This window comes from Manduca sexta, chromosome 24 (assembly GCF_014839805.1).
Source record: "Manduca sexta isolate Smith_Timp_Sample1 chromosome 24, JHU_Msex_v1.0, whole genome shotgun sequence".
NCBI classification, from domain to species: domain Eukaryota; kingdom Metazoa; phylum Arthropoda; class Insecta; order Lepidoptera; family Sphingidae; genus Manduca; species Manduca sexta.
The window spans coordinates 8,044,600-8,071,088 of NC_051138.1; the positions used below are offsets into that span (position 1 = coordinate 8,044,600).

The 26,489-nt window shown below is 34.2% G+C and overlaps 2 protein-coding genes and 1 long non-coding RNA gene across 3 annotated transcripts; 1 reads left to right on the forward strand and 2 right to left on the reverse strand.

Moving 5' to 3' along the window:
• Positions 1-2,128: 2,128 nt before the first annotated feature.
• On the reverse strand, positions 2,129-2,614 carry LOC115452713. The gene has a single exon (XM_030181304.2). The coding sequence runs from the start codon at positions 2,612-2,614 to the stop codon at positions 2,129-2,131; it is 486 nt and encodes a 161-aa protein (XP_030037164.1).
• A 7,791-nt stretch (positions 2,615-10,405) lies between these two features.
• On the reverse strand, positions 10,406-17,839 carry LOC115452714 (mitochondrial import receptor subunit TOM70). The gene is made up of 2 exons (XM_030181305.2): positions 16,188-17,839; positions 10,406-13,901 (listed from the first exon to the last, which is right to left on the reverse strand). The coding sequence occupies exons 1-2, from the start codon at positions 17,678-17,680 to the stop codon at positions 13,748-13,750; spliced, it is 1,647 nt and encodes a 548-aa protein (XP_030037165.1). The 5' UTR covers positions 17,681-17,839; the 3' UTR covers positions 10,406-13,747.
• A 4,595-nt stretch (positions 17,840-22,434) lies between these two features.
• LOC119190488 lies at positions 22,435-23,160 on the forward strand. Its single transcript, XR_005112936.1, has 2 exons — positions 22,435-22,883; positions 23,030-23,160. It is a non-coding gene; the product is annotated as an uncharacterized LOC119190488 (long non-coding RNA).
• The last annotated feature ends 3,329 nt before the right edge of the window (positions 23,161-26,489 follow it).

Genomic DNA, 26,489 nt, shown 5'->3' on the forward strand with positions numbered 1-26,489 from the left:
GCCACAGCAGCTGTTGATGAATTGGAAGAAGACGAAGTAAGCAATGAGCAGGATGAAGAGTGACAAATTGAAGTCATTAGATATTATAATTAAAATGGGGTATTTCACAATTACTTTGTGAAAATATAATCAATACCGAATGCAGCCTCATTCCATATGCTGTCTCTATAGGAGCTTTTTACCCCACCGACTGAAGTCCTGGAACTGACAATGTGTTTATAATTTGCGTGTATTATTATTTATTCTAAAAAATTAAAGACTAATCTTATTTTTCTTCATTAGTTTTAATATTTTCAAATGTTATGAGAATGAACTTTTAACTATTGTTTATCTATTGTTATCTTCCGATTTGTAGAATATTCTAGCCAGTGTATTTACTGGGAATAACGATTGTTATGTAACAGTTTATCAAACACAGTTTAATGACGTGCACCTAATTTAAACTTCTGGGCGGCGTTGCTATTTTTTATGAGCATTCGAGACGCCTACCGCCAATCGGGCGAATTAATTTTCTCGTCATTCCGATAAAAAAAATATTGCTGATTATGTCTCTATCATTCTAAAATTACACGAGAAAATAGAATGCACCTTTTTATGGTATTATACCTAGTTAAACGTTGGAAGTAAAGTTTGCATAGATAATAATAATATGATTGTAAGTTTTTTTATTTATTGTAAAGTACTTATTTTTCACTATGAACAATAAAAATAATTTTGAATGCGAAATCATCAACGTGTTTTATAAAACCTAATATTATTATCATGTGTAATAGTTTATCTTAAGTTTATTTCAAAATATCGCGTGTATTCGAACCAAAAATAACTACTACAATCAAGAAATCTATCTCACAGTTGCAATTTTCCATTTTTCTCATTATGTAGGTAAGTGTAGATTGACGCATGTCTACAAAAAAGACACGCGCTTCGCAACGGACGCGGCCCACTAACACACACATTTCTTACCGTCCTTTTCGTAGAAATAGACATGCACCTTAGATAAAGTGAAAGCTGCTTATAAACCCATAAAGTCACATTATTGCGATCGTCTGCAGTTAATATGGAGTCATTGTTAATAAGGGACCGAAGTCCGTACTGAATACAAAAAAATATATTTTCATTATGACCTGAGGCTAAAATTTTACCTTATACCCTCATAATATTGTTTCTGTATTGATATGTTCCATTCCTATCTGGGTGATGGTATAGTAGACTTCGTATTAGTACGTAAAGCCTCATATAGACAGAGCCATTATTGCTTGCTGAATATCTGTTAGAAAAGACGTCGTAGGTATACGTCAGCACAGGCGACAATTACCTCAACATTGCGCATGTTCAGATGGAGTAACATTTTTAAGCATTAATTGCAATAACTTATTCGTATAAATGAGGCTTAGCAGTCTGATTTTGAAATAATAGTTCCTAGATGCGATGATGACATTTTAAAATATTGAAAATACCCAGCTGTTTCATAAAATCTACATTTCTATAACATATAATTAGCAAATTCTTATTAGAAGACCGAGAGGCGTAGTTTAGCTGCAACTATAACGTAGGATTATATCCTCTGCTTTGAAATGGCCAGCTCGCGCTGATCATTGCGTTGTCGATATATTTGTTTTGGCTGTACTTGTGGTTAATTAATTGTTGGATCGGACGGACGTTCACAATCTTTTCGCTAGCTATTTTTGTGTTCTTGATTATTTGTTAATTTGATTCAAATTATTCTCTTTTGTAAATTAGTACGATTTTTGTTATAAGTCATCATCATCATCAGCCTACAGCTGTCCACTGCTGAACATAGGCCTCTCCTAAAGCGCGCCACGCTGTTCGGTCTTCCGCTCTCCTCATCCAGCGTCCACCGGCGATCCTACGAATATCGTCGGACCAGCGGGTCGGAGGTCGTCCTACGCTACGCTTACCGAGACGCGGTCTCCACTCTAGGACTCGTCTGCTCCAGCGGCCATCAGTCCTACGACAGATATGGCCAGCCCACTGCCACTTCAGCTTGCTTATTTTACGAGCTATGTCCGTTACTTTGGTTCTCTCACGGATAACCTCATTTCTGATTTTATCCGTGAGAGAGACACCTAGCATAGTTCGCTCCATCGCCCGCTGCGCGACCTTAAATTTATGGACTAGCCTTACCGTCAGTGTCCACGTCTCGGCACCATACGTCATCACCGGTAGGACGCAATGCTCGAAGATTTTCGTCTTCAAGCATTGTGGAATCGTCGACGTAAAGACGACGAAACCTGCCGAATGCTGCCCAGCCCAACCGAATCCTCCTATCAGCCTCCCTCTCAAAGTTGTGCCGGCCTAGTTGGATAGTCTGGCCAAGGTAGACGTAATCCTGCACAACCTCGAGGGGGATGCCGTCGACAGATATCGGTCCCGGCACGACATGTTTATTGAACATGACCTTGGTTTTGTCCAAGTTCATGCCGAGACCGACCCGCCGAGAGGACCCACCTAGGTCGTTCAGCATTCCGCTAAGCTCTTCCAGCGTCTCTGCAAAGATTACTATATCGTCTGCGAAACGAAGATGTGAGATGCGCTCTCCATTGACGTTGACGCCTCGTGCAGTCCAGTCCAGAGTCTTGAAGACGTCCTCCATCGCGATGGTGAACAGTTTCGGAGATATTATATCTTTGTTATAAGTAATAATTACTATTTTAGTTTTATGTTAATTTTTCTAATAAATAAATGTAAAAACCCTAAATATATCTTATATCTTTCCATAACAATAATATCAACCCTGTATTATATACGCTCCCACTGCTGAGCCTCCACTACTACTGATAGGGATAAGGCCTTAATCCACTACGTTGGCCTAGTGGTCTACCTAATTGATTTCATCCCTGCAAAAGCGCGATTTCAATAATTGCTTTAAATTTGAAAAAAAAGTTATTACATATATTTTTCTAAATTACTTATTTGTAGGTGCAAATTAAGCAAATTTTTAACATTGAATTTTTTTTACTAATATTAGCATAAGTGACCAGCTGTTATCGCTTTTCTGTTTCCTGATATAAGTTAGACTAGTACCATGCCGGCATTGAATGACATATAGGTAAAATTAATTGTTCAATAATCGACATCGTGAATAGTATAATAATGTCTCTCCAAATATCGTCAAGTCTAAACTCTACAGACAAAAGGGTCGATGAAACAGGCACGCTTTGAGACAAAAAATCGTGCGATTTATAATCTTTACTAGTTAGAGGGGAATGATTCTCTGGCCCGCATGACGTTGTACGCATTTTTTTTTTGAGTTTATTATACCCACCTTATCATAGAACTGGGTACCCCGCAACGACATGTAATCTCAATACATCTCAGTCCGCCCCGGGACCATGAAGGCTGCAGTCTTCGAAATGTAAGAAAAATAGTTTTATTTCAATGTCTACTTTTCGCGTAAACATAAGAAATCGTTCGTACTTTTGTTTTTGTTTCTAAGAGGTCATGGTACACATAAATAAACCATGTCATTTATGTGTCAACAACTAGTGTCGTTGCTGTTTATATTATTTATATTTTTTATAGTTAAGGCGGATTCGCTTTTGTGTTATAATGGCACATTTACCCACAGAAAATTTGGAGAGGACCCATTGTTCATGAATAGTGTTTTCATATCCAACCGTAGGCTTGCCAAAATCCGATGTTTTTTAACAATTCTTTGTCCAGGTAGTACTATTATAATCCATTAACACAAGTACTTTAACCAACAAAAATTTTCTAAGATGAAACAATAGGGGCAGCTGCCTTAGCGGCCGAAACTACAAGCCCAAAGGCAGAGGGAGACCTAGAGTGTCGGACACCTTTATCTCCATATAACCAGTCGCTCCCTTTTTTGGCCATTTCGACCAAAGCTTATCTTAATCATACCATAGGTACACGCGAGAGAGGTCGTCATGCTTTAGATATCAACTGAACGTGAATTTCACAATTTTTTTAACGCCATAGGCCCTTTATAGTTGTTCACTAATTAGTACATAGAATAAATACCTACATAGATAAAACCCAAGGTTGAGTACTAATACGCACCAATACCTTTATACCAGAGAGGTCTAAAACTCGACCAAATCCTTTCTACAATATGCTTTAAAAAGTAGGTGTGTATTGTCAATGTAAGGCAAGATGTTCCATTCGACCGCGCGAAATGGAGAAGACCGCGTTCAGTTCTGTCAGATCCAGAGGACGATATAACTCTGGCAATACGTAGAAAGCACGAGCTGCTCAAAAAGCTCAAACACTCTACACGACCGCTGCTCCGTCCTCGCCGTCGAGGACCTCGCCGCGTCCCCCGTCCTCCCGACCCTTCTGATAATTCCGGCCCGGGCGCCGATGTAATCATGGTAGACTGTTAGGTCGTTTTCGCACCTTTCGCGTTTCCATAATCGTTGATGTCCCCAAAACATCCTCTCTCAGTGGCCGTCCTGAGCCGAGGCCGTGACCCTTTAGAGGGTCGCCCTCAGCATGGTCACTTAAGGGCTCGCAGTGCCTAGAGCACTCACCCGCAAGATCGGTGTGTTTGTATAAGCCGGCCCTGCCAGGCTAACAAACGTATGTCAGGAACAAAAAAAAAAAAAAAAAAAAAGGCAAGATCGCATTTGGATCTACCTAAAAAACAACGCAATTATCATTTCAATTCGCCCTAGCCTGCAATAACGCTTTTTTATCGATTTCGTACTAGTATTCTTTATGGAATTTACAAGGTTATCTTGGTCACTTATATCTATCTATTTAGATCTTAAATTAGGTAAGTACCTAGTCTTAATTCCGTGAACTATCTGATCATGCAAATCATTTCGGGTCTGATCCTGGTAGTGGCGTTGGCCAGATAGTACAGCTATGAGTATGTGAGCCTTATCCAAAGGGGGTGATAGACATATGAGCTTTATTTTCGCGGTTTTCAAAGAACGCGTACTTTCTCGCCTTAACGTCGGCAACATGCGACATAATATTTGCTCTTACTGTTTGTTCACATTATGTTATTAAAAACGAGAAACGAAGATATAATTGGAGAATCTGGGTAAAAGAATAGCTAAACAAAAGATAACGTTGAAGACATATCAATTTCATAAAAGAAGTACGTTAGGAAAAGGAACATTGAGCAAAATTTCAAACCGATTAGATCGCCGACGAATTTCCTTGGCGATTATAAGTACATGACACACAGGCGAACCCTATATCCCACTTAAAATTTAACCTCGGAATCATTTACCATTCAAAGATAAGGATTTTAATTTTCTATATTATATATTATTATAATCTTTGCGCTAAGTTTAACCTATTTGCAATTAAGAATTTTTCTGACATTTTCCATAGATTTAGAATTTAAAAGACATGATAATTTCATGGTAACTTGACTTGAATGTCCCATGATGTTTTCTTTTCAAATCAGAAAGGAAATAAAATGTGGTTTACACCGTGGTTTATATTATCTTGCTGTATAAGACCAAGTATTACATTATTCTGCTACAATTGTTCATCGACGCAACGTGACTCGAGTGGCTGTGAAGGAGATTTCGCACAGTCTTTATTTAATTTCAACAATACAAGACAATATTTAGTAAATTGTACTGGAGGTACCGTTTTCTTGAGCATTCGTATCCTGAGCCCATCTGTAGTCATTCGTAATTTTAAAACCCACCAACCTATCGAGATTGTAGACACATAAAGTATTTATTGTACCCAAGCACCACCGTGGTGTATATTATTATTTACCTACTCTATTTGTTCGCTTTTAGGGTTCACAAACTATCATTAATAACTATTATCCGTATTATTACGTACCACTACATAATATTATTTATTAATCAATTTCTCAATAACTTTGAATATCTACCTATGCCACTCTACATCACTGTTATCATCTAAATATCGGGATTTACATGGTTTCTTGGACTAATTGTATCGTATACCTTTTCGAACACCTAACATCAAGTTATCGTAATGATATAACTATTTAAAATTTGTTATAGAGAATGCAATGTGCTTTGTGAGATCATGGTCAGCGCGAGCCAATCATGCTTGGATGGTACAGCGAGGCTGTTATCAACCTATCAAAAACGATTTCCTTCCTAGAACTATGACTATCCCTACTCGTGCAATGACTTGCAGAAATGAACGGTATTATAATTATATTATATTAATTATATAATTATTATTATAATAATAACAAGCGGCGATAGCCTAGTTGGTTGTGGAACGGTCTGCCGAGACGAATGTCCGCAGGTTCAAATCCCAAAGGCACACAGCTCTGCTTATTCTAAAAAAATATGTGTGTATTCTTTGTAAATTATCGCTTGCTTTAACGGTGAAGGGAAAAACCGTGAGGAAACCTGCATACCTGAGAAGTCCTCTATAGAAATTTCGAGGGTGTGTGAAGTCTACCAATCCGCACTAGGCCAGCGTGGTGGACTAAGGCCTAATCCCTCTCAGTAGCAGAGGAGGCCCGTGCTCAGCAGTGGGCAAGTATATAATACAGGGCTGATATTATTATTTATTATTATATAATTATTATAATCATATAATTGTTATAATTATATAAAAAAGTATTAAGTATATAATTATACGAAAATATTTTAAGCAAAAAAATCTTCATATTGGTACCAATGTATGTATGTAAGTACCTGCTTATATTTTTTTCCCTAACTCGAAATATCGTTATATAGTTTAAGACGGTTTAAATTATATACTTACTTTCTTGTAAGTTCAATTATAAAATTAATAAAATTTTAATATACAAGTTATGAGTACGTATAATTAAGTTCATAATATAAATCTCTTTATTTCAGGCGCCCCGAAGCAGAATACAAAGTCTGTCTTTGTACGGCAAATTGGTGCAATACCGCCTCTTGTGATTTTTCTAAATGCCTTAAATATGTATATTTCTGCTTGGAAAGCATTCTAATGTATATCACGTACCTGATTTTATAATTAAAACATTTTTTATGATCTATATTTTTATATATAATATAAAGCCAGTTTGTTTGTTTGAACGCGCTAATCTCAAAACTACTGGGTCGAATTGAAAAAATATTTTACTGTTGGATAGCCCATTTATTGAGGAAGGCTAAAGGCCATATAACATCACGCTGTGACCAAATGTTGCAAAATCTGGGGAAAATTTATTCCTTTTGAAAGCTTCCGTTGCGAGCGCGGCGTAAACGATTCAAGTTACGCAATATAATATAATGAACTAGCTTTTGCCCGCGGCTCCGTCCGCGTTATAAAGTTTTACGGGCTAAAGTTTTCCGTTATAAAAGTCACGCTATATATTTTCCCGGGAGCCTATGTTCTTCCCAGGGTCTCAGACTGTCTCCATACCAAATTTTATCCTAATACGTTGAGTAGTTTTTGAGTTTAACACGTTCAGGCAGACAGATGCAGCGGGGGACTTTGTTTTATAATATATTTTTGTAGAACTTTTTAAGAGGAACAATCCCGTCATACATCATTGTTGCATAACTTTAACCGTTTACGCAGCGCACGCAACAGAAGCTCTCAAAACTAATAAATTTTCCTCGTTTTTGCAACATGTTTCATTACTGCTCCGCTCCTATTAGTCATAGCGTGATGATATATAGCCTATAGGACTCCAGGAACAAAGAGCTATCCAACACAAAAATATTTTTTCAGTTCGAACCGATAGTTCCTGAGATTAGCCATTACTGCTCTGCTCCTATTGGGTATAGCGTGATGATATATAGCCTATAGCACTCCGCGAACAAAGGGCTATCCAAGACGAAAATAATTTTTCAATTCGAACGGGTAGTTCCTGAGATTAGCCATAACTGCTCCGCTCCTATTGGGTACAGCGTGATGATATATAGCCTATAGCACTCCACGAAAAAGGACTATCCAACACAAAAATAATTTTTCAGTTTGGACCGGTAGTTCCTGAGATTAGTGCATTCAAACAAACAAACTCTTCAGCTTTATATAATAGTATAGACATAGATAAGGGAATTGTGCCTCTTAAAAAGTTGTAAAAAATAACACATCGGTCAATAAGTCCCGAGCCTAATATATAAATTGCGCTGTTACGGATAAATACTACCGATTTTCAAAAATTACTGACCTCTATGTAACACATGTCAAAATTTCATAAACTTTTAACAATTTGTAAAAAAGTTACAGTGATTTTAGTGATGCTACTTTGAGTATGTCTAAAACAATGGAAGAAAAAGAATTTCGAGTGTTGTTTAACATCGTTTTTCAATGAATAAAAATACCGTTGAAACAAAAGTTTGGCTCGATTATGAGAACTCTGCTCCATCAAAAGCAACAGTTAAACGTTGGTTTGCTGAATTTAAACGTGAGCATACAGACACCAATGATGTTGAACGCTCAGGACGTCCAAATGAGGTTGTGATTCCAAATAACATAAAAAAGTACACAAAATCGTTTTGGAAGATCGTAAAGTGATGTTACAGGAGATAGCCGACATTCTAAAGATATCAAAAGGCAATGCATTTGTCATTTTGCAAGAACATTTGTCCATGAGAAAGCTCTGTTCAAAGTGAGTACCGCGTTTGCTCACCGTTGACCAAAAGCATCAACGTGTTGAAGCCTCAGAGTGCTGTTTGGAGCTTTTAAGGCGAAATAAAACGGATTTTTTCTTGCAATATGTGATAACGGACGAAACCTGTATCCACCACTACATTCCAGAGTCAAAACGGCAGTCAATTGAATGGACGGCAATCGATGAAAGGCGTCCAAAGCGACCAGAAACACAAACGTCAGCTGGCAAGGTTATGACTTCCGTGTTTTGGCATGCGCAAGTTATAATATTCATAGATTATCTTCAAAAGGGAGAAAGGATCAATAGCGAATATTATATGGCATAACTGGTGCGTCTGAAACATAAAATCGCGAAAAAACGGCCTCAAATGCAAAAGTCAAAAGTGCTTTTCCATCAAGACATTGTCGGGTCACACAGCGGTCGCCATAATGGCAAAATTGCATGAATTAAAGTTTGAGTTGAGGTCTCACCCACCATATTCTCTAGTTTTGGCTCCCAGCTTCTATTACCTGTTTGCTAAACTGAAAAAAATGCTTTCCGGAAAAAAAATTGGCCCAAATGGAGAAGTGATCGCTGAAACTGAAGCGTATTTCGAAGGGTTAGACAAATCGTTTTATAGGAAGGGTATAAATTTTTTAAAGATGGGCTGGATTGATTGTATCACTTTTGAAGGAGACTATGTTGATCAATAAAAACGAATTATGTCAAAAAAAAATTTTTTTCTTACCTAGGCTCGGGACTTATTGACCGATGTAATATATTATAAAACAAAGACCCCGCTGCATCTGTCTACCTGTGTGAACGCGATAAACTCAAAAACTACCAAACGGATTTCGATGAAATTTAGTATGGAGATAATTTGAGACCCTGGCGAGGATTTACGTTACTTTCTGTCTCGGGAAAATATATAGCTAGACCTTTGCATGCGAGTGGAGCCGCGAGCAAAAGCTAATAGTAGAATAATTTTGTAATTACTACTTACTACTTAGATAGGGATAGATATATGAAAAGTCGCTGTACGTACTCATCAACGGCGATTGGCAAAATATTATGATTAATACATACACATGTCACATAGGTAGTACATAGTACCTCGCGTTTTCGTTATTCAGGGGTTGACAGAGGTGTGGTCATATCCTCATTTCGCCAGATAATATCCTCTGTAACGTGAGACTTAACTAGATATCATGTTATAGGGGAGCCTTTTTGGGGATAATACTGAAGAAACTTAAATCGTAATATATCCTTAGCACGATAGTCGTATCAAAACACGAATATTATGCTACAGGAATTTTATTAATCAGTCTTACTTATAAACATGTTTTAGCGTTAAGAGGTGATTAAGAATTATATAAATAGCTGTCAAAAACATCACCGGTTTTCTAGTTTAAACCTTATTAATAGGCAAGATGGCGGGCTTTGAATTACAGAAGATTGAGGAAACTTGTTTTAATTATAGGTTTGCGATTTTTTTATAAGTAAGATTGAATATGCACAAATCGATGGTAGACTAATATTTACATACGTACATAGTATCACGCCTGTATAACATAGGGGTAAACAGACTATGGATTGCCACTTTGCACGATTCTGGCGTACTTCTCACGCTTCCGCTATCTTATTTATTTTTAAATTTGTTATATTTATGTAAATGTAACAAGCGAAAACCAACGCAAACTCTTCGATTTATAATACGATACGGAAGGTGACAACAGCGGCTTGATGTGTTAACATTGTTCCACAGAAATAACATAGTGCATAGGTAAGTATGCAAGTCCTGGTATTATCAATGAACCGTTTGTAATATAATAAGTCATTATGTCGTAAAAAACGATGGGATAGATATTTAATAGGTAAGTACTTAATAAAAATACCTTTGTTTTTTCAAATAATGTAATTCGTAGTTTCCATAAATTGATAACTATCCACTATCGGTGAGGTAACAACTCTGTAGAACCGTCTCTGCGAGCTATATTCTAAATTCACAATCTAACTGGTAATTTTTAGGTGCACTCAAAACATCGTTTATTCGCTGAAAGCAATACATATAGATACTTTGTTTCTGCAAAACCTTTATTTTAAACAAGTACCTAATGGAGCTCTCGCAGGTATATACTAATAACGATTTAAATGCCGAAAAATGTATTGAATACACCGACTATACACGCCCCGCCGCACGTACCTCGCGCTCTTTGCACCTAATACGCAATGGAACATATTTTGTCAACATTATGGTTCTGCAAGTATACTTCTAGACCATTAAACAATATGCTTGTTATAATTTAGAGCCAAAACAAAATAACAACACAGAGTACCTAACAATTCATTCGAATAACACACTTATACCTCATAGTGCATACATTATTCTAGACATTTAATTTTCTATATAATGCTTTGAAAAGTAATGATTTAACATACGTGAACACATAAAAATATCGGCACCTCGCGTTGAATACAAAATGATAAGATTATCAATGTGTGTCAATGTCTTATCTTTCATATAATCACGTAATGATTTTAGGACCGCGCGTTATAGTTTCCAGTGGTTTTTACATTTTTCAATACTTACTTATATTGTGTATATTAAACATTATAACTCCACTAAATATATAATGGAAAATTCTAGATATTTAGTCACATTACAATAATTTGATAAAAGTAACATTTATCTTATCTGTAGTCGGTCTAAAATTATTGCATATAAACTTTGAAACAGCGCCACCCCTAGCTACCCAAATACTTTAAATACAATATTTATAATTCTCGTAACCAAATTCACAATAATTTAACAAATTTTTAATTTAAATGCAATGCATATCACCTGCTCTATAACTACATTTACCGAGGATTAGGTAATGACTTCAATGTGAAGTAAATTTTGATAACTACATTTTTATACACCACACTTAAAAACATACCTACATACGTATTTTAACAAAATAGCTACGAGCATTTCGGGTTACTTTGGCCTTGGAGATTAGCTTTGATTCGCAGCGAAAAAGGATTTTATCTACAAAACAATATGGTGATACGATAAATAATTTTACTCTGAAAATTTACAGAAACATTGCATCATAATATGAATCAGAATTGTTTCTCTTTCATTGTAATATAGGGCGCAAATTTTAGCAGATTTGAAAATATAATATTTTCGTTCTGCAAACCTTTCAGTTCCACACTCGTTCTGTATTTCTTAATATTCTTTTTTTTATTGATAACTAGCAGCCCGCTCTGGCTTCGCACGGGTATAACATAACAAAATAACAGTATTTCTCCACTATTTAATGGATATTATACATATAAACCTTCCTCTTGAATCACTCTATCTATTAAAAAAAACTGCATCAAAATCCGTGGCGTAGTTTTAAAGATTTAAGCATACAAAGGGACATAGGGACAGAGAAAGTAACTTTGTTTTATACTATGTAGTGATTATGATGCTGTCACGATGTTTAGTAATCTTAGACAACTGTTACTTTATGTACCTAACTCCAATTTTAAAGAGATATTGGTTTGCTTTGGCCAATACTCTACGAGAACGCATTAAAAGTTCCGATAATTTTAGTGCACTATCTATTACAGTAAAAAATAGTGCCTTTTATAGTGTGAATGACAAAAAGACAACCGAAATCACATTGTAGGCTTAGTAATGCATAGTTTCCGTTTGAGTACAGCATCCAAGAAATCAAATGAAAACTAGGTAGTCCATCTAAGGCTGGTTCAATTAAAAGGTGCTATGACAATTAACCTGTTACTCTATAACATAATGCATCACTTGTACTTTTGTCATCGCAATTTGCTAAAATGTCATAATATGTAACGTTATTACATTTTAATTATCCAGGAACTGAACTGTCATTAAGATTACGGCACACAATGAATGAAATAACATAATTATAAATTATAGCTCTAATAAAATCATAGCTAAAATATGTTCAAAGTTAATTTAAAATTCTTTTCTAAATGTATAAGACTGTGGCGCATTGGAAACTTTCGTCATACTTTGCTATGATTTGGAATTCTTAAGGTTATAGTGTAAGCTTTAGGGCACCTTAAAATTTGCCGCATCGCTAATTTTGCCCTTAGATTCATATTATATTATTATAAAAAAAAATATGTAATTTTAACGCCATCTAACTCTTCTGTATTTGGGTAAATACCTAAGAATTACGCTTGCATTGTTTGAGACTTACAGACTGAAATATTCAATAAGTATATTTTTGTAAGTACTTAGTTATTCAAATTTATCTGTATTTAATTATTTATTAACGTCCTAAAATATTATTTTTATATTTTTTTTAACGGCTCCAGTTTTTAGAACATTTTTGGCGGAATATCTTTCTCATGTTCTTCATATAATATGTACATGACCGTTGGGACTTCAGTGCATTACAGTTGTAACCACGTTTGATTTTGATGGCACAGAAAATATGGCGTCCAAATTCAGCCTCTCAATGATCATTAGCCGCAATAAAAAATAATAACGTTATAAAACGCAGTTAAATATTAAACTGACTATATTGATACCGATGACCAATATATTTTTGAACTCACAATATGTGTTCCCAAAGCCTCAGACTGCATAGAATTGTTAGAATCAAAGTCACCCGAAATTACTGTATTTTATATATATTATTTTCGAAAGTTTTTTTTTATTTATATCTACAATAAAGACTTTTTATTGTGATGTAGTATCAGTTATTAAATCTGATCGGAAATTAAATTATTTTCGGAAACAATCTACGAGCTTAGAGCTGTAATTGGAAATGTGAATTAAGTACGGCCATAAAAACTTGTTCACTTGTTTGAGACGACTTGTTTAAAACGGCAATTTATGTGTAAACAGTACAAGTTATGTTTTAAAGACAAATCAAACATAGAAATATATGAAGCAATACAGTGGATCACTATGAAACTGTTCGATTAAATGACGCTACTCGAGTCGGCGGCGGTAAAATTTGCAACGAGAATACAATCTGGCATAACTACTGACAATAATTATACATAAACAATTAACAAACTATCTACTCACAAAATGTTAAGAGCGTTTAACAATAAGTGACAAAAACTATCTAAAATTTAATAAGAATGTAAAGCACAAACATGTAAATTAAATACAATAATTGAAAATGCAACATTAATATTATATGGGAAATATTAGTTTGGACGGCCAGATAACATTCTCGTTGATTTTGTGGCAAGATAAACGGCAAAGGTCTAGCTGACAGTCCAGTCCAGACCCCAGCGTTCAGACACCTTCAGTTGTGCAGCTGCTGCATCCTTCAAAGAGAATAAATGGGTCATCTCTAGCTCGGTCTTGGCCAGTGAAATAGCTTTTTCAAACAATTCTAACGAACGTCTAAGGTTACCCCTGAAATAAAAGAAAACATACTAGTTAATAGTATTACTTTAGACTATAATGATAATGAAAATTTATTGGGAAAGGAACGGTCTGCTGAGATAATATCTGAAGGTTCAAAACCAAAGGCAATAAACTGACTTTTCAAAGCGATATGTGTATTGTTAATCAATTATATTGTTCATGTGAAAGGTAAAGGAAAACATAGTGGAAGAAACCAACATATCTGATTCATCTTAGGAATTTCGAAGGAATATGAAGTCTGCCAAGCCACACTAGGCCAGCTTGGTAGACTGAAATTTAATTAGAGTAGAGTATGCAGTATATAATACAAGGCTTGTATTATTCATTATTATACCAGCATTATTATTATGCAAGAATCACGGAAAATGACCAAAATATGCAAATGCAAATAATCAGGTATTTATTTGGTACACATTTTATTGTGTTACATAATACTTACATAACACTGTTTTTTCACTTCAATATTACATTTATTTATTGGACATTCAAGAATCACTATTGATTTTTATTAAATGGCGTACATTATGCTAATGAGATTTTGTTGAACTTGTTATGCTACTTGTTGGAAGGCTATGTGTAAGTTCATATTAAAATATGCAATCAGTGTAATTTAGAGCTGGACTTTTTTGTTGAAAATGTCAAATGTTAGCATAAATTCATTTACAGAAAAATTTATAAATATCGTTTATTTGTAAAAAAAAATGTTAACGGCCGTTATCTCATCTTAATGTGCCGTGTGGTCGGCGTATCACACTTTTTCAAGTATGTTGCAGTATCAAAACGAAGATCAATGTTTGATGAAAGTTTTAGCTTGCAAAAGTGGGCTCAAATGTGACAGCAGATTAGGAGTGTTTATGTGTCTTACATTTTTTCTTTGATCTTATATCAAAGAAAAAAAGTAAAAAACGCAGTAAGTGCCATTTTGATTCACACAAAAATTCTTAAAACCCAGACAGAGACAATGCAAGTTGTCATAGTGCATTAGAAACTTGGTTCATAATAATTCTGAATGACTGATAATTTAATATTATCAAACAGAAATATAAGCTGATTTATTATATTAATTAACAATCAAAATCAAAAATGTTGAATTTGCCACTTTTTAAATGGCAATATTATGTATCAAAATGCAAGTCAGGTGGATGACAAATAGAGATCAACAATTTTTTTTATTAATGTAATAGGTTTCTTTGCTAGTTTATTAATACTAAGCATTTTGTCAAAGTATATCCTTATATTACTAACCATTCAAGGACTTTTTACTAATAGGAACAATGAGTAATTAAACCCAAAATCTGTTTGAAAAACAGTAAATCATCATCAATTAAAAGTGAAAGGAGTACTTGAAATGTGCAATAATTTCAAAAATGTTTATTTCAGGATTTTCATGCGTTGGTTATATTTTTGTTCTCAAATTAATTTATAAACTTTTTTTTCAAACATATTACATTCATTCCTGTTTTAAGACACAGCTCTCCACTGTCTATATATTCTAATAATAAATAATATCAGCCCTGTATTATATACTTGCCCACTGCTGAGCATGGGCCTCCTCTACTACTGAGAGGGATTAGGCTGTAGTCCACCATGCTGGCCTAGTGCGGATTGGTAGAAATCACACACTTTCGAAATTCCTATAGAGAACTTTTAAGATGTGTACAGGTTTCCTCATAATGATGAAATACACACATGATTTTTAGAAAAGTCAGAGGTGTGTGCCCTTCGGATTTGAACCTGCGGACATTCGTCTTGATAGTCCGTTTCACACCCAACTAGGCTATCGCCACTATATATTCTATAACTATCAAATTTAAAGTACCTATAAAAAATTGTGATTTACATTATTTGTGTGTAATTAAATATCAAATAAACTTATCTTTACACATGGGTAAGGTATTCATTATTTTTTATATATTTAGGCTGACAGACAACTATTTTCTAAACACAAATAACTATAATATTATGTAATGTTATAGTTGGTTTCTAAAATAATAATGAGATAATGAAAATCTGCATACAAAACTATTAGTCTACCAGTCTAATGAACATAGTATGATCTCTAAGGGGTTTCAATGGCTTATATTATATATTAATAAGAGAAACATATCTTAAAAACTCAGGGCCCAATGAATAAATAAATATACACTCTCCAAGTTCAATTGGTTTTACCACAACAAAACTAATTATAACTAATTTTATTAATGTGAAAATGAATTCCACTACAGTATATTTTAAGCATTAAAAGTAAAATCAATATATTATGTATAAACTCACCTCTGTACTTCAATAGTGCCTAATGTTTCATAAGCAAAATCACATTTATCATCCATTTCAATGGCTTTGTTTATCAATTTTACAGCTTTATCAAAGTCCGTGCTTTTTTGTAGCTGCACCAAACCTTTGTGTACATACAGTGTAGCATTATTTGGGTCAACAGACAGAGCCGAGTCAAATAGAGCTTCCGTACGTCCCCACTCCTGCTGGTCAGACAGCACCTGAGCATACAGGATGTATGCCTCAGTACACCGAGGGAATCGTTCTAAAGCACGCTCAAAGTCTGCTCGCACCTGACTAAGGGCACCAACATTTTTGTTGATCTGAGCATGTCTGTAATCGGCATAACATTTTTGAATATAAGCAATTGAAAAGTCAGGGTTCAATTCAACAGCTTTTGAAAACTCAGAAGTGGCCTCATCCATGCGCTCCAACAGAAGGTACACCTGTCCGCGATGATGGTAAATATCTGAATTGTTAGAATCTAATTGTGCAGCAAAAGCAAAGTCTTCCAAGCAGCGTTCAGTGTTTTCCAACTGTGTGAACAAGGAGGCCCTCTTAATCAGAGCATTCACTCTAACCTTGATGGGTGCATCACTTTCAATAACTTTGCCAAGGTCTGACTGTGCTTCTTCATGTCTGCCTAACAACAAATAGAATGTAGCACGCAGAAGCAAGGATTCATTTTTGTGTTGTCCATTAGAATCTAGCTCCTCAGTGCACAAATCAACAATTGAATCATAGTCTTGGTTATCTAGTGCTTGTTTGGCCTTTGCAAAACCACCCGTGACACTTTCATCCAATTGGATTTTCATAATGGGATCTTCAGAGAAAGCAGAAAAGTAAGTTTTGATGAAGTGTTTCGACGGCATGACGGGTTGTCGTTTAGCGAGTGCCTCTCGCGCATGCTGCCTGCCCAAAGCTTTAAGAATACGATCGGCATTCACCAAAGAACTCTGTACTTGAAATCGTTCGAGGATGCATGCTGACGTGACATCTTCCAAGGCAAGGACTAGATCGCCGCTTTTCTCAGCGGCACGGGATCGTCTCAAAAACGCTTTGACATACTTTTCGTTAAGTTTTAGGGCGAATGTACAGTCCTCCTTGACTTGGTCCCACATTTCACGTTTCTCGTAACACGCAGAGCGGTTTTGGTAGAAGGTGGCCAAGTCGACAGGACGATCCGGAGGACATGCTTCAATCGCTTCGTTGTAGAGGCCGATAGCTTTATCATATTCGCCAGCATGGAAAGCTCGATTACCGGCGCCCTTCAGCTTCATCGCCCGCTCAATCGCACTCTCAGAGGATTTTATATTATTATCTTCATTATCCAAAGATATTGTAGTTTTCGCTTTTAACTCTGCGACTTTTTTCTTTTCAGGGTCTTCAAATCTGTTTCGAAGATAAAGGTAACCTAAACCAATAGCCAATGGTGCACCGAGAAGAATGGCTAATTGCCATTTAGGAAAAGGTGCGCTTCCTGTTGATGCCATACCTCTGATATGCTGCTCCAAGATAAAAACTATTTAAATAATTCACCATCAACGAAATCACTTCTAAAATGTATACTGAACACAAAATTTACAATTTTACACTTCTCTTCCCATTTCATTGATGTCAGAGAATTGATGTCTTCAAGTGGAACCATAGATCATTTTCAGTGTTGCCAACAATACTTTTTCAATTCCTCTAACAGTAAGTAATTCAGTCAAAAATCCATCAAATATTATAAGTTTCCTTATTTTTAAGAACTATTAGCTTATTTGTAAGCCACCCGTTATTAAATTTATCTTTGCACTATTGTTTCGGTATTTTTAAAAAACTGTATTCAAATATAATTAATTTTCAAGAAAAATCATCTCTTGAGTTCAGTTACGTAGGTACCTATCACAGAACTATCAAAAAATTTGTCAGCCAAGCCGTCAGACCATATTATTGTTTCCCGTCTTCCATTCTCCCATCCCGTCATATCTGGCGGAAAATCCGTCAAATTGGCAACTATAATTTGTCGTTGGAAGAATACCTACTCAAAAGAGAATAACAAATATTATCAATACATACGTAATAAGCGTCATCTATTTTTATGTTTATGTATGGAGGGTAGAGGTAAGCATAGACAATACACTAATATAGGAATAGATGAGCCACTCAACAAAGAATTCAAGTATATGTAAGCAGTTTTTTTTATGCTCTCTCAAAGATGTCGCTAGCATCACTTATTTCAATAGGCAGCTCTAGATGGCGCTTTTTTCTTTATTATCATATTCTGCCCTTTAATACTACATTACATATAAGGAATATTGTAGAATTAAATAAATAAAATAAATAAAATGCTTCATTCATGACGTAGGCAAACATAGTTGCACTTATGATAAGTCAGGGTACATAAAAATATTTAGTTATTACTTCTAAGTCGCTTATATAAACTAAAGACAATTTATAATAGTCATAAAATAAATTAAAAAAGTAAACAAAGAAGCTAGCTCGGGCTGGCAGGAAATAAGAAATATAAACATGAAATATTTTCTAGATTACAAACTTTCTTCTTACTTCGTTTATTAACTTTCCATGCATCTGAAAAGAAAATAATTTCAATAATAATGTCTTGCTATGCAATGTGAAATGATAGCTAAATATGGTCTACTATACTATAATTAATTACAGTATCTTAGATCATGCATAAAAGAAAATAGACAGACAATGTTATTTTCATGATTGACAATTTTTTTTATAAACTTAAGATGTCTGATTAGAAATAAAAAAAAGACTTGTTTTAATGCACTATAAAATGTTTGGGATTTGTTAAGTAAAAGGTTTACATATATTATTTTATGTGTTCTATTATAATATAAGGCTTTACCTGCAGATATTGACATTTCTTTAGATGAGGATGGTATTGGCATTCCCATGTCTGAGATGTTCTTATCAGTATAAATAGGAATCTCTTGTAGCAAGGATGCGTCTCCTCCTTGAACCATATTAACCAACAACTCATTTTTCAATAGTGGTTAAGTTGTGTCAGTCAAAGCTAAAATTAAGGAATGTAGTTGTTAAGACTAATACAACATACAAAAAGTACAAGAAACATTTTGGTACCTTCTATTATTTTATTTGATTTTTAGCAAGATCTAATTTCCAATTGGCTGTGTAGTAATATACTAAACATAATGCTTGATAATATACCCACTTTGCCTATTACAATACCTACCCATCACAAAAGAGAGGGATATATTCAATGGCATTGGATCTGTTTGGTATGATAACAGGCAACATACTAACCTGGTGCACTTAATGGATCACAATTTTTATTTGATGACATGCTGGATATATGTTCGTCCATAAGTAAAGGTTGGCCTGCTGTCTGATGAGAATCTGAAGCAATAAGCAATTTACCATGAAAGTCATGTCATTGCGGCACTCGTTTCGCATATTGGTAAAACAGATTAAAAAAGTTAAAACTTTGAATTGTATTTAAAAATTTATTTTATAATTTTATGAACTGAAATTACTATTTTCCGATTGCTTATTTATTAAACTATCTTACTTGTGTATTCTTGGATTTTTTCTCACATAAACTAAAATACCCTATTTTGTTTGATTTATAAAATAACGTTCTATTGGTACTTTATACGTTATAGTTGCGATTGATCTAACTTGTTTTACTATATCATTACTTACCTGCCGTTTTACATCCAAAATAACACCTCCAATATTTATTAGAAGACATTTTTATTGTTATAAAACCGTTGTTTTGTATTAACGGAGTCCAGTAGAGCAAAGCCAAATCAAACACACATGCAAGAATCAAAATCCAGTAGGGAAGCCAAGGTCAAACGAAGAATGTATCCAACGGGGTCCAATTATAAGCCAGTCACCAGAAAACAATAAGATAAACGGTAAGGCCTGAAGAGTTAACGCATATAAAAACAGTAAAGTTTCAAAAACTTGTGTGAAGTTTTGAATTTAATTTGACATTGACAAGTTTTGAATTTATCAATATTTAATATATTGACAAGTTTTTAAAATAGCCCGTGCCGCCTATACAAAATAGGTTTTAATTTTAAACAAAAGTATTTTTTTATGTTTAAAATATTATAAATTTTTTTTTTATTGGTACAAACATACAAAGATTTTGTTTTGTAAATACAAATTGTATATGGTAAATACTGCAACGGTAGCACCATCTAATGATAGTTTCTAGAAAAAAAAATGATTTTATGTTTTTGACGCCCACACTGTGGCGCTAGTATCATTAGAAATTAGAGCTTCTAAGAACATTCATACCCCTGGAGGTAAGGAGCACCGTCTGATATGGAGGGGAACTCGAAAAAGTGTCCTATTGTCAGCATTTGCTGAAAATAGAGTTTCAAGTACCTACCATGGCGTACGAAAAACTACGATACGAATGTGGTTGCTTTAATAGTGAGTGAAGTAAGCCAAATGAACAAATTAAATCTTTTCATGAGTCAAGTAGTCAATAAACCTTTCTACCAATATATATTCAATAAGTTTAAATATTTATACTCTTTACATAAAGTATTTTTTTCAAATATTGCACAAAACGATTTGACACTTGTAGCAAATGTAAATATTTATTCTGTTTACGCAATTATTTACATAATTAACATGAAATTCTTCATTCATTTTTTTCATTAAAATTTTATCCTATACGATCGCAGCGCCATCCTTATTTTCCCTGTTTTGATGGACACTTTTTGATACACTGAGACGGTGCTCCTTACCTCTACCCTCCATAGTTTATGGATGGAAAAGCGCGGGAACCTTCAAGTGATTAGGCGGGCTTAAAATATATTTTAAAAATTTTATATTAAAATATAACGAAATCCTAATAATTTAGTAAAAATAAATAAAACTACTGATAAGATATTAGCTAAATAAATATTTAATTCTTTCTTGCAATGGGAAAGGGCCGAACGAAGAAGCGGAAAAAAAATAGCTTAGGTGATACTGTTGAAGATAAGTCTGAGGAAACCTCAGGTGATTCTTCATCCTCAGAGTGTGAAGAGGAGCAATTAGAGGTTGTAAAATATGCACCATATTATGTCACAGACTATACAAGGAGATATCCTGAAGATGCTGCAGCTGTGGAGTTTGTAGTATTTGTAGAATCTGCAGATAGTCAACGTTCCATTGGATCCAGGGATCTGCTTTCATTATCTACTTGCTTAAAAAGATTTAACAAAGGGGTTAAATATCTGAGAAGTTTAAATAAATTTAAAATTGGTGTTTATTTTGAAAAGCTTGGTCTTGCCAATGCATTTTTAAATAACCAAACTTTCCTAAAAGAATATCATTTTAAAGCCAGTATTCCTGCCTATTCAACAGAAATTACAGGCATTATAAGAAATGTACCAATAAAATTAACAAATAAGAAAATTTTTACAATGTTGTCTACCTATAAAAAAATCATCTGTGTCCGAAGATTTTTGCGCAAAACTAACACTGACAATGGTTTATTCAACAGCTAACCCAAACTGTAGCAATCACATTTGCAGCTTCTGTTCTTCCGGACCATGTCGATTTAGCAGGGTGGAGACATGACATCACAAAGTATGTGCCTCCAGTCAAACAAATCAAACAATGCTACCGGTGCTTGAGGTATGGCCATTTATCTAAATTTTGCAAAAATTCTAAACATTGCTCCATATGCAGTGAAAGCCACAATTACAAAACATGTAACAAAACAATGCAAGAAGCTTTATGTGTTCATTGCCAGGGCAACCACATCAGCATTTCTGGTGTATGCCCTATAAAGAAAAAGAAAATAGAAGAGAATAAAAATAAATACATGCCCAAATCCTTTGCAGACATTTTTGATGAAAAAAATTTTCCTCCTCTCAAACAAAAAAAAAACGCGATATTGACTTTCTCACCATTCTTAACTCAGACAATAAAGCATTAAACATTTTAGTTGAGTCAATAGTTAAAATTGTGACCTTAAGTAAAACTAAAGATACACCCATTTGCACTAAAAGTGTGCTTGACATAGTTAATGAAACATTCAAAGCTAAAAATATTTCTTCTTCAAATTCACCCACAATCAGTTAAATATAGTACAGTGGAATGCTCAAAGGGTAAGGGTAAGCTCATATTTTTAGCGCATTTTGTAAAATGTTTGTGTCCGAAGAGTTAGACTCCAAAAAATAAAATAAAAAAAATATAATAAATCTACTTTTTATAAAAATGAAATATAGTACGTACAATTTTTTATTATGTCAATTTTTTCATAAACATATTTCTAGTATTTATTTTTCCACATTAAAATAAAAAATGTTCGACTTTTTCATTCCATACATTTTGTTGGTGTCCGCATACGCCCACTCCACACAAATCATTACACATATAATTTTTTATCATTATAACTTTTTATTTTTCGTATATATCTTGTTCTATAGGATATTAACTACGAAAAAAAACGACAACAACTACAATTAATCACCCCGTATTGTTTATATTAACAACTTAAGAGGTGTCCCAAATTTTATTCTCTTGTAACACGTCAGTTGTGTAACGCGATATTTCCTGGTCTTGTTTATAATCTACCATAAAGAATTAATTTATTTAAAGTGACAATACTAGCTCATCGTACTTGACACATTCCTGAACAATTCCGCCATCTTTTTTCGTGTTAGTTGGAAGAACGTGTTGGAGCAGACTGTTTGTCGTTAAGAAAAGGTAAGATTTATTCCTTGGAATTATCATTAATTAAATAGTTGTCCTGATTTTTTGTTTTAAATCATACACAACAATCATTTCTTTGTTGAATTATGACAGTTTTTGAAGGCTATATTTATTACTTTACATGTTATGATTTTTTTTAGGTTAGTTCATGTTGTAAATTACATCCGTTGTGCGACAGAGTGACACAAATTGTGCGACGTATTACAATGGAAATTATAAAGGAAAGTGTAGATTGTAATATTTAAGAACAATAAAATTTTTGATCACTACACAAACTGTATTTATTTTTCCACAACATTTATAAAACATAATTTAAAAATAAGTCAGCTGAATCTGAAAATAAACAACTTAATAATACGTCATATATAATAAAAAATATATACAAAAAATCATGTTTTTAATTTAATATTATTATTTATTTTATCAATTTATTACACACAAAATAATTCGAAATCTAAATATACATACTAAATACAAACATACATAAAAATGAAATATATATACCACTCACTTATTTAAAATGCAAAATAAGCTCTGTCAGTGGTACTGTGTAAAAAGGTTTACAAATTCTGTTGTAACACATTATTTCAGTTGTGACACCTTCTGTTGTGATCTCCTGTATGCGATAGCGCTAAAAATATGAGCCTTACTCCAAAGTCTTTTGTGTAATCGACATATTTTTACCCAATTTCTTTTTGATCATTCAATTCATATAGCCATTATATCTGAGACTTGGCTCAAACCTCATCATCGTTGCAATATAAAAGGTTATTCTATTGTGTGAAATGACTGTGGCAATCATCATAATGGTGTTGCTATAGTAATTCACAGCAGTATTTATTATGAGAATATAGAGACTTATTTTGATGATTCGCTACAAAACGTTGTAATAAAAATAACAATAAATAATAAGCCGCTTTCAATCGCTAGCTTTTATTGTCCTACTAATTGCACCCCTACATTTACGAAATCTAAATTTATCAACTTAATTAACAGTATTCCGAAACCGGCCTTTTATATCAGGGGATTTTAATGCACATCATGTCTTGTGGGGTTGTTCTTCAACTGATGCACGAGGCAGAGACATTCTCGATTTCCTCAATGATTGTGATTTAGTGTTATTAAATGATGGACATGTTACTACGGTTGGCACTAACACTTGGCGACCTAATGCACTGGATCTTTCATTTATTAGTCCTTCATTGGCACTTAATTCTGAATGGTGGGTTCATGCTGATCCTTTAGGCAGCTATCATTTGCCAACAATGACTAAACTTCTGTTGAACAATAGTTTTCCTCCTGTCTTTAGTGAATCTGCAAACATGAAATACTTTCGCAAATATAATCTTCGTATGATCAACTGGGAAACTTTCTCTGTTTTAGTTAATAAAATGCTAGACAATTCTGATTTTTTATCATCTGAACCACTTGAGTTATATTCAATTCAATTCAATTCAATTTTTAAATTGTGGCTCCATCGTTGGCAGACGATGATTTTGCCAATGTCAAAGTTGAAAGTAGGAAAAGTTACGGTAAATTTTTATCTCAGAACAATGACAAGTCACAAGCATTGTTGTCATTGTTCTGAGATTTTTATGGGTTTAATATTATCTATGACTGTTGAGCGGTAAATAAAACAATGGCAATACAAAATAATCGAAAAACACATTATACGTAAATTCGGAATAAGAATATTATGAATGTATAAAAATATTAAAATTCCAAATATAAGAAAATAAATACAGTACAAAACAGAGATAAAGAAATAAACTAAGGAGAATATAAAAACAAGTATCAAAAATCATAATCGGATATTATTAATTTTTTAAAATTTATAGAGGACTAATAAAAGGGGAATGGACTAAAGTTAAGATAAAGGGAATATTAATTTATATAACACTAGCTTTTGCCCGCGGCTCCGCCCGCGTTATAAAGTTTTTCAGGCTAAAGTTTTCCGTTATATAAGTAGTAGTTTCCCGGGAGCCTATGTTCTTCCCAGGGTCTCAAACTGTCTCCATACCAAATTTTATCTTAATACGTTGGGTAGTTTTTGAGCTTAACACGTTCAGGCAGACAGATGCAACGGGGGACTTTGTTTTATAATATATTTTTTAAAACTTTTTAAGAGGAACAATCCCGTCATACATCATTGTTGCATAACTTTAACCGTTTACGCAGCGCACGCAATGGACGCTCTCAAAACTAATAAATTGTCCCCGTTTTTGCAACATGTTTCATTACTGCTCCCCTCCTATTGGTCATTGCGTGATGATATGTAACTTAGAGCACTCCATAAACAAAGGGCTATTCAACACAAAAATATTTTTTCAGTTCGAATCGGTAGTTCCTGAGATTAGCCATTACTGCTTCGCTCCTAATGGGTATAGCGTGATGATATATAGCCTATAGCACTCCACAAACAAAGGGCTATCCAACGTAAAAATATTTTTTCAGTTTGGACCAGTAGTTCCTGAGATTAGCTATTACTGCTCCGCTCCTATTGGACATAGCGTGATGATATATAGCCTATAGCACTCCACGAACAAAGGGCTATCCAACGCAAAAAGAATTTTTCAGTTTGGACCGGTAGTTCCCGAGATTAGCGCGTTCAAACAAACAAACAAACAAACAAACAAACAAACAAACAAACAAACAAACAAACAAACAAACAAACAAACAAACAAACTCTTCAGCTTTATATAATAGTATAGATTATTATGACAGCTGTTGAGCAATCAATTCCACAGAGTAGCAATAAATTATTGCACTATCAAACTAATTCTATTAAGAACATTCGGCATCAGACAGTTCCTTGGTGGAATGAGAGTTGTGCGTTGGCCGTCAAAAATAGTAAAGATGCTTATAGGTTCAAATACAATCCTACACTTGAAAATTTTATGGAATTCAAAAAATTACAAGCTCGAAAAAAATTTGTAATAAGACGAGAGAGGAATATTAGTTGGCAAGAATTTTGTTCAAAATTATCTCGAGTAACTCCTGTTTCTAAAATTTGGCAAACTATGAGTAAATTTAATACAACTTTCTGATGAGAAAAGAAAGATGATGATCTTCCATGTCGACTACATCAGATAGCTTATGGATTAACGATTTTTTAAGGAAATATTCTCCAGACTTCGTTGAACCCCATCATGATTTTCATTCTGGGACCGCTCGTTTAAATATCAATAACTCCTATCTCGTTGATCCATTTACTTTAGAAGAATTAAATACCGCCATAAAATCTCGGAGAGATACAGTGTGCGGATTAGACAATATTTCGTATAAAATTATCAAAAATCTCTCGTCACGTAATAAATTAATTTTTCTAAAAATCTTAAATTCTTTATGGTGCGCCTCTCTTATTCCGAAAGAGTGGAAAATGGATTGTTTGGTTCCAATACTCAAGCCCGATAAATCTCCCAATAGTCCGGATTCATATCGACCAATATTGCATTAACCTCATGTGTTGGGAAAATTTTCGAACAGCTTCTAAAACTTCGTCTTTTATATCGAACATAATCGCCTTTTACCCAACAATCACTTTGGTTTTCGTCGCGGAATGTCTGCCCGGGAAAGCCTTGCTCACTTTTATACAGACGT

Excerpts from the sequence above, each read along its gene's own strand:
- LOC115452714 (XM_030181305.2), bottom strand. The coding sequence starts at position 17,680 with ATGGCATCAACAGGAAGCGCACCTTTTCCTAAATGGCAATTAGCCATT. Across the intron at positions 13,902-16,187 it reads GGCACTATTGAAGTACAGAG|GGGTAACCTTAGACGTTCGT; the intron begins GTGAGTTTATAC and ends CTTTTATTTCAG.
- LOC115452713 (XM_030181304.2), bottom strand. The coding sequence starts at position 2,614 with ATGGAGGACGTCTTCAAGACTCTGGACTGGACTGCACGAGGCGTCAAC.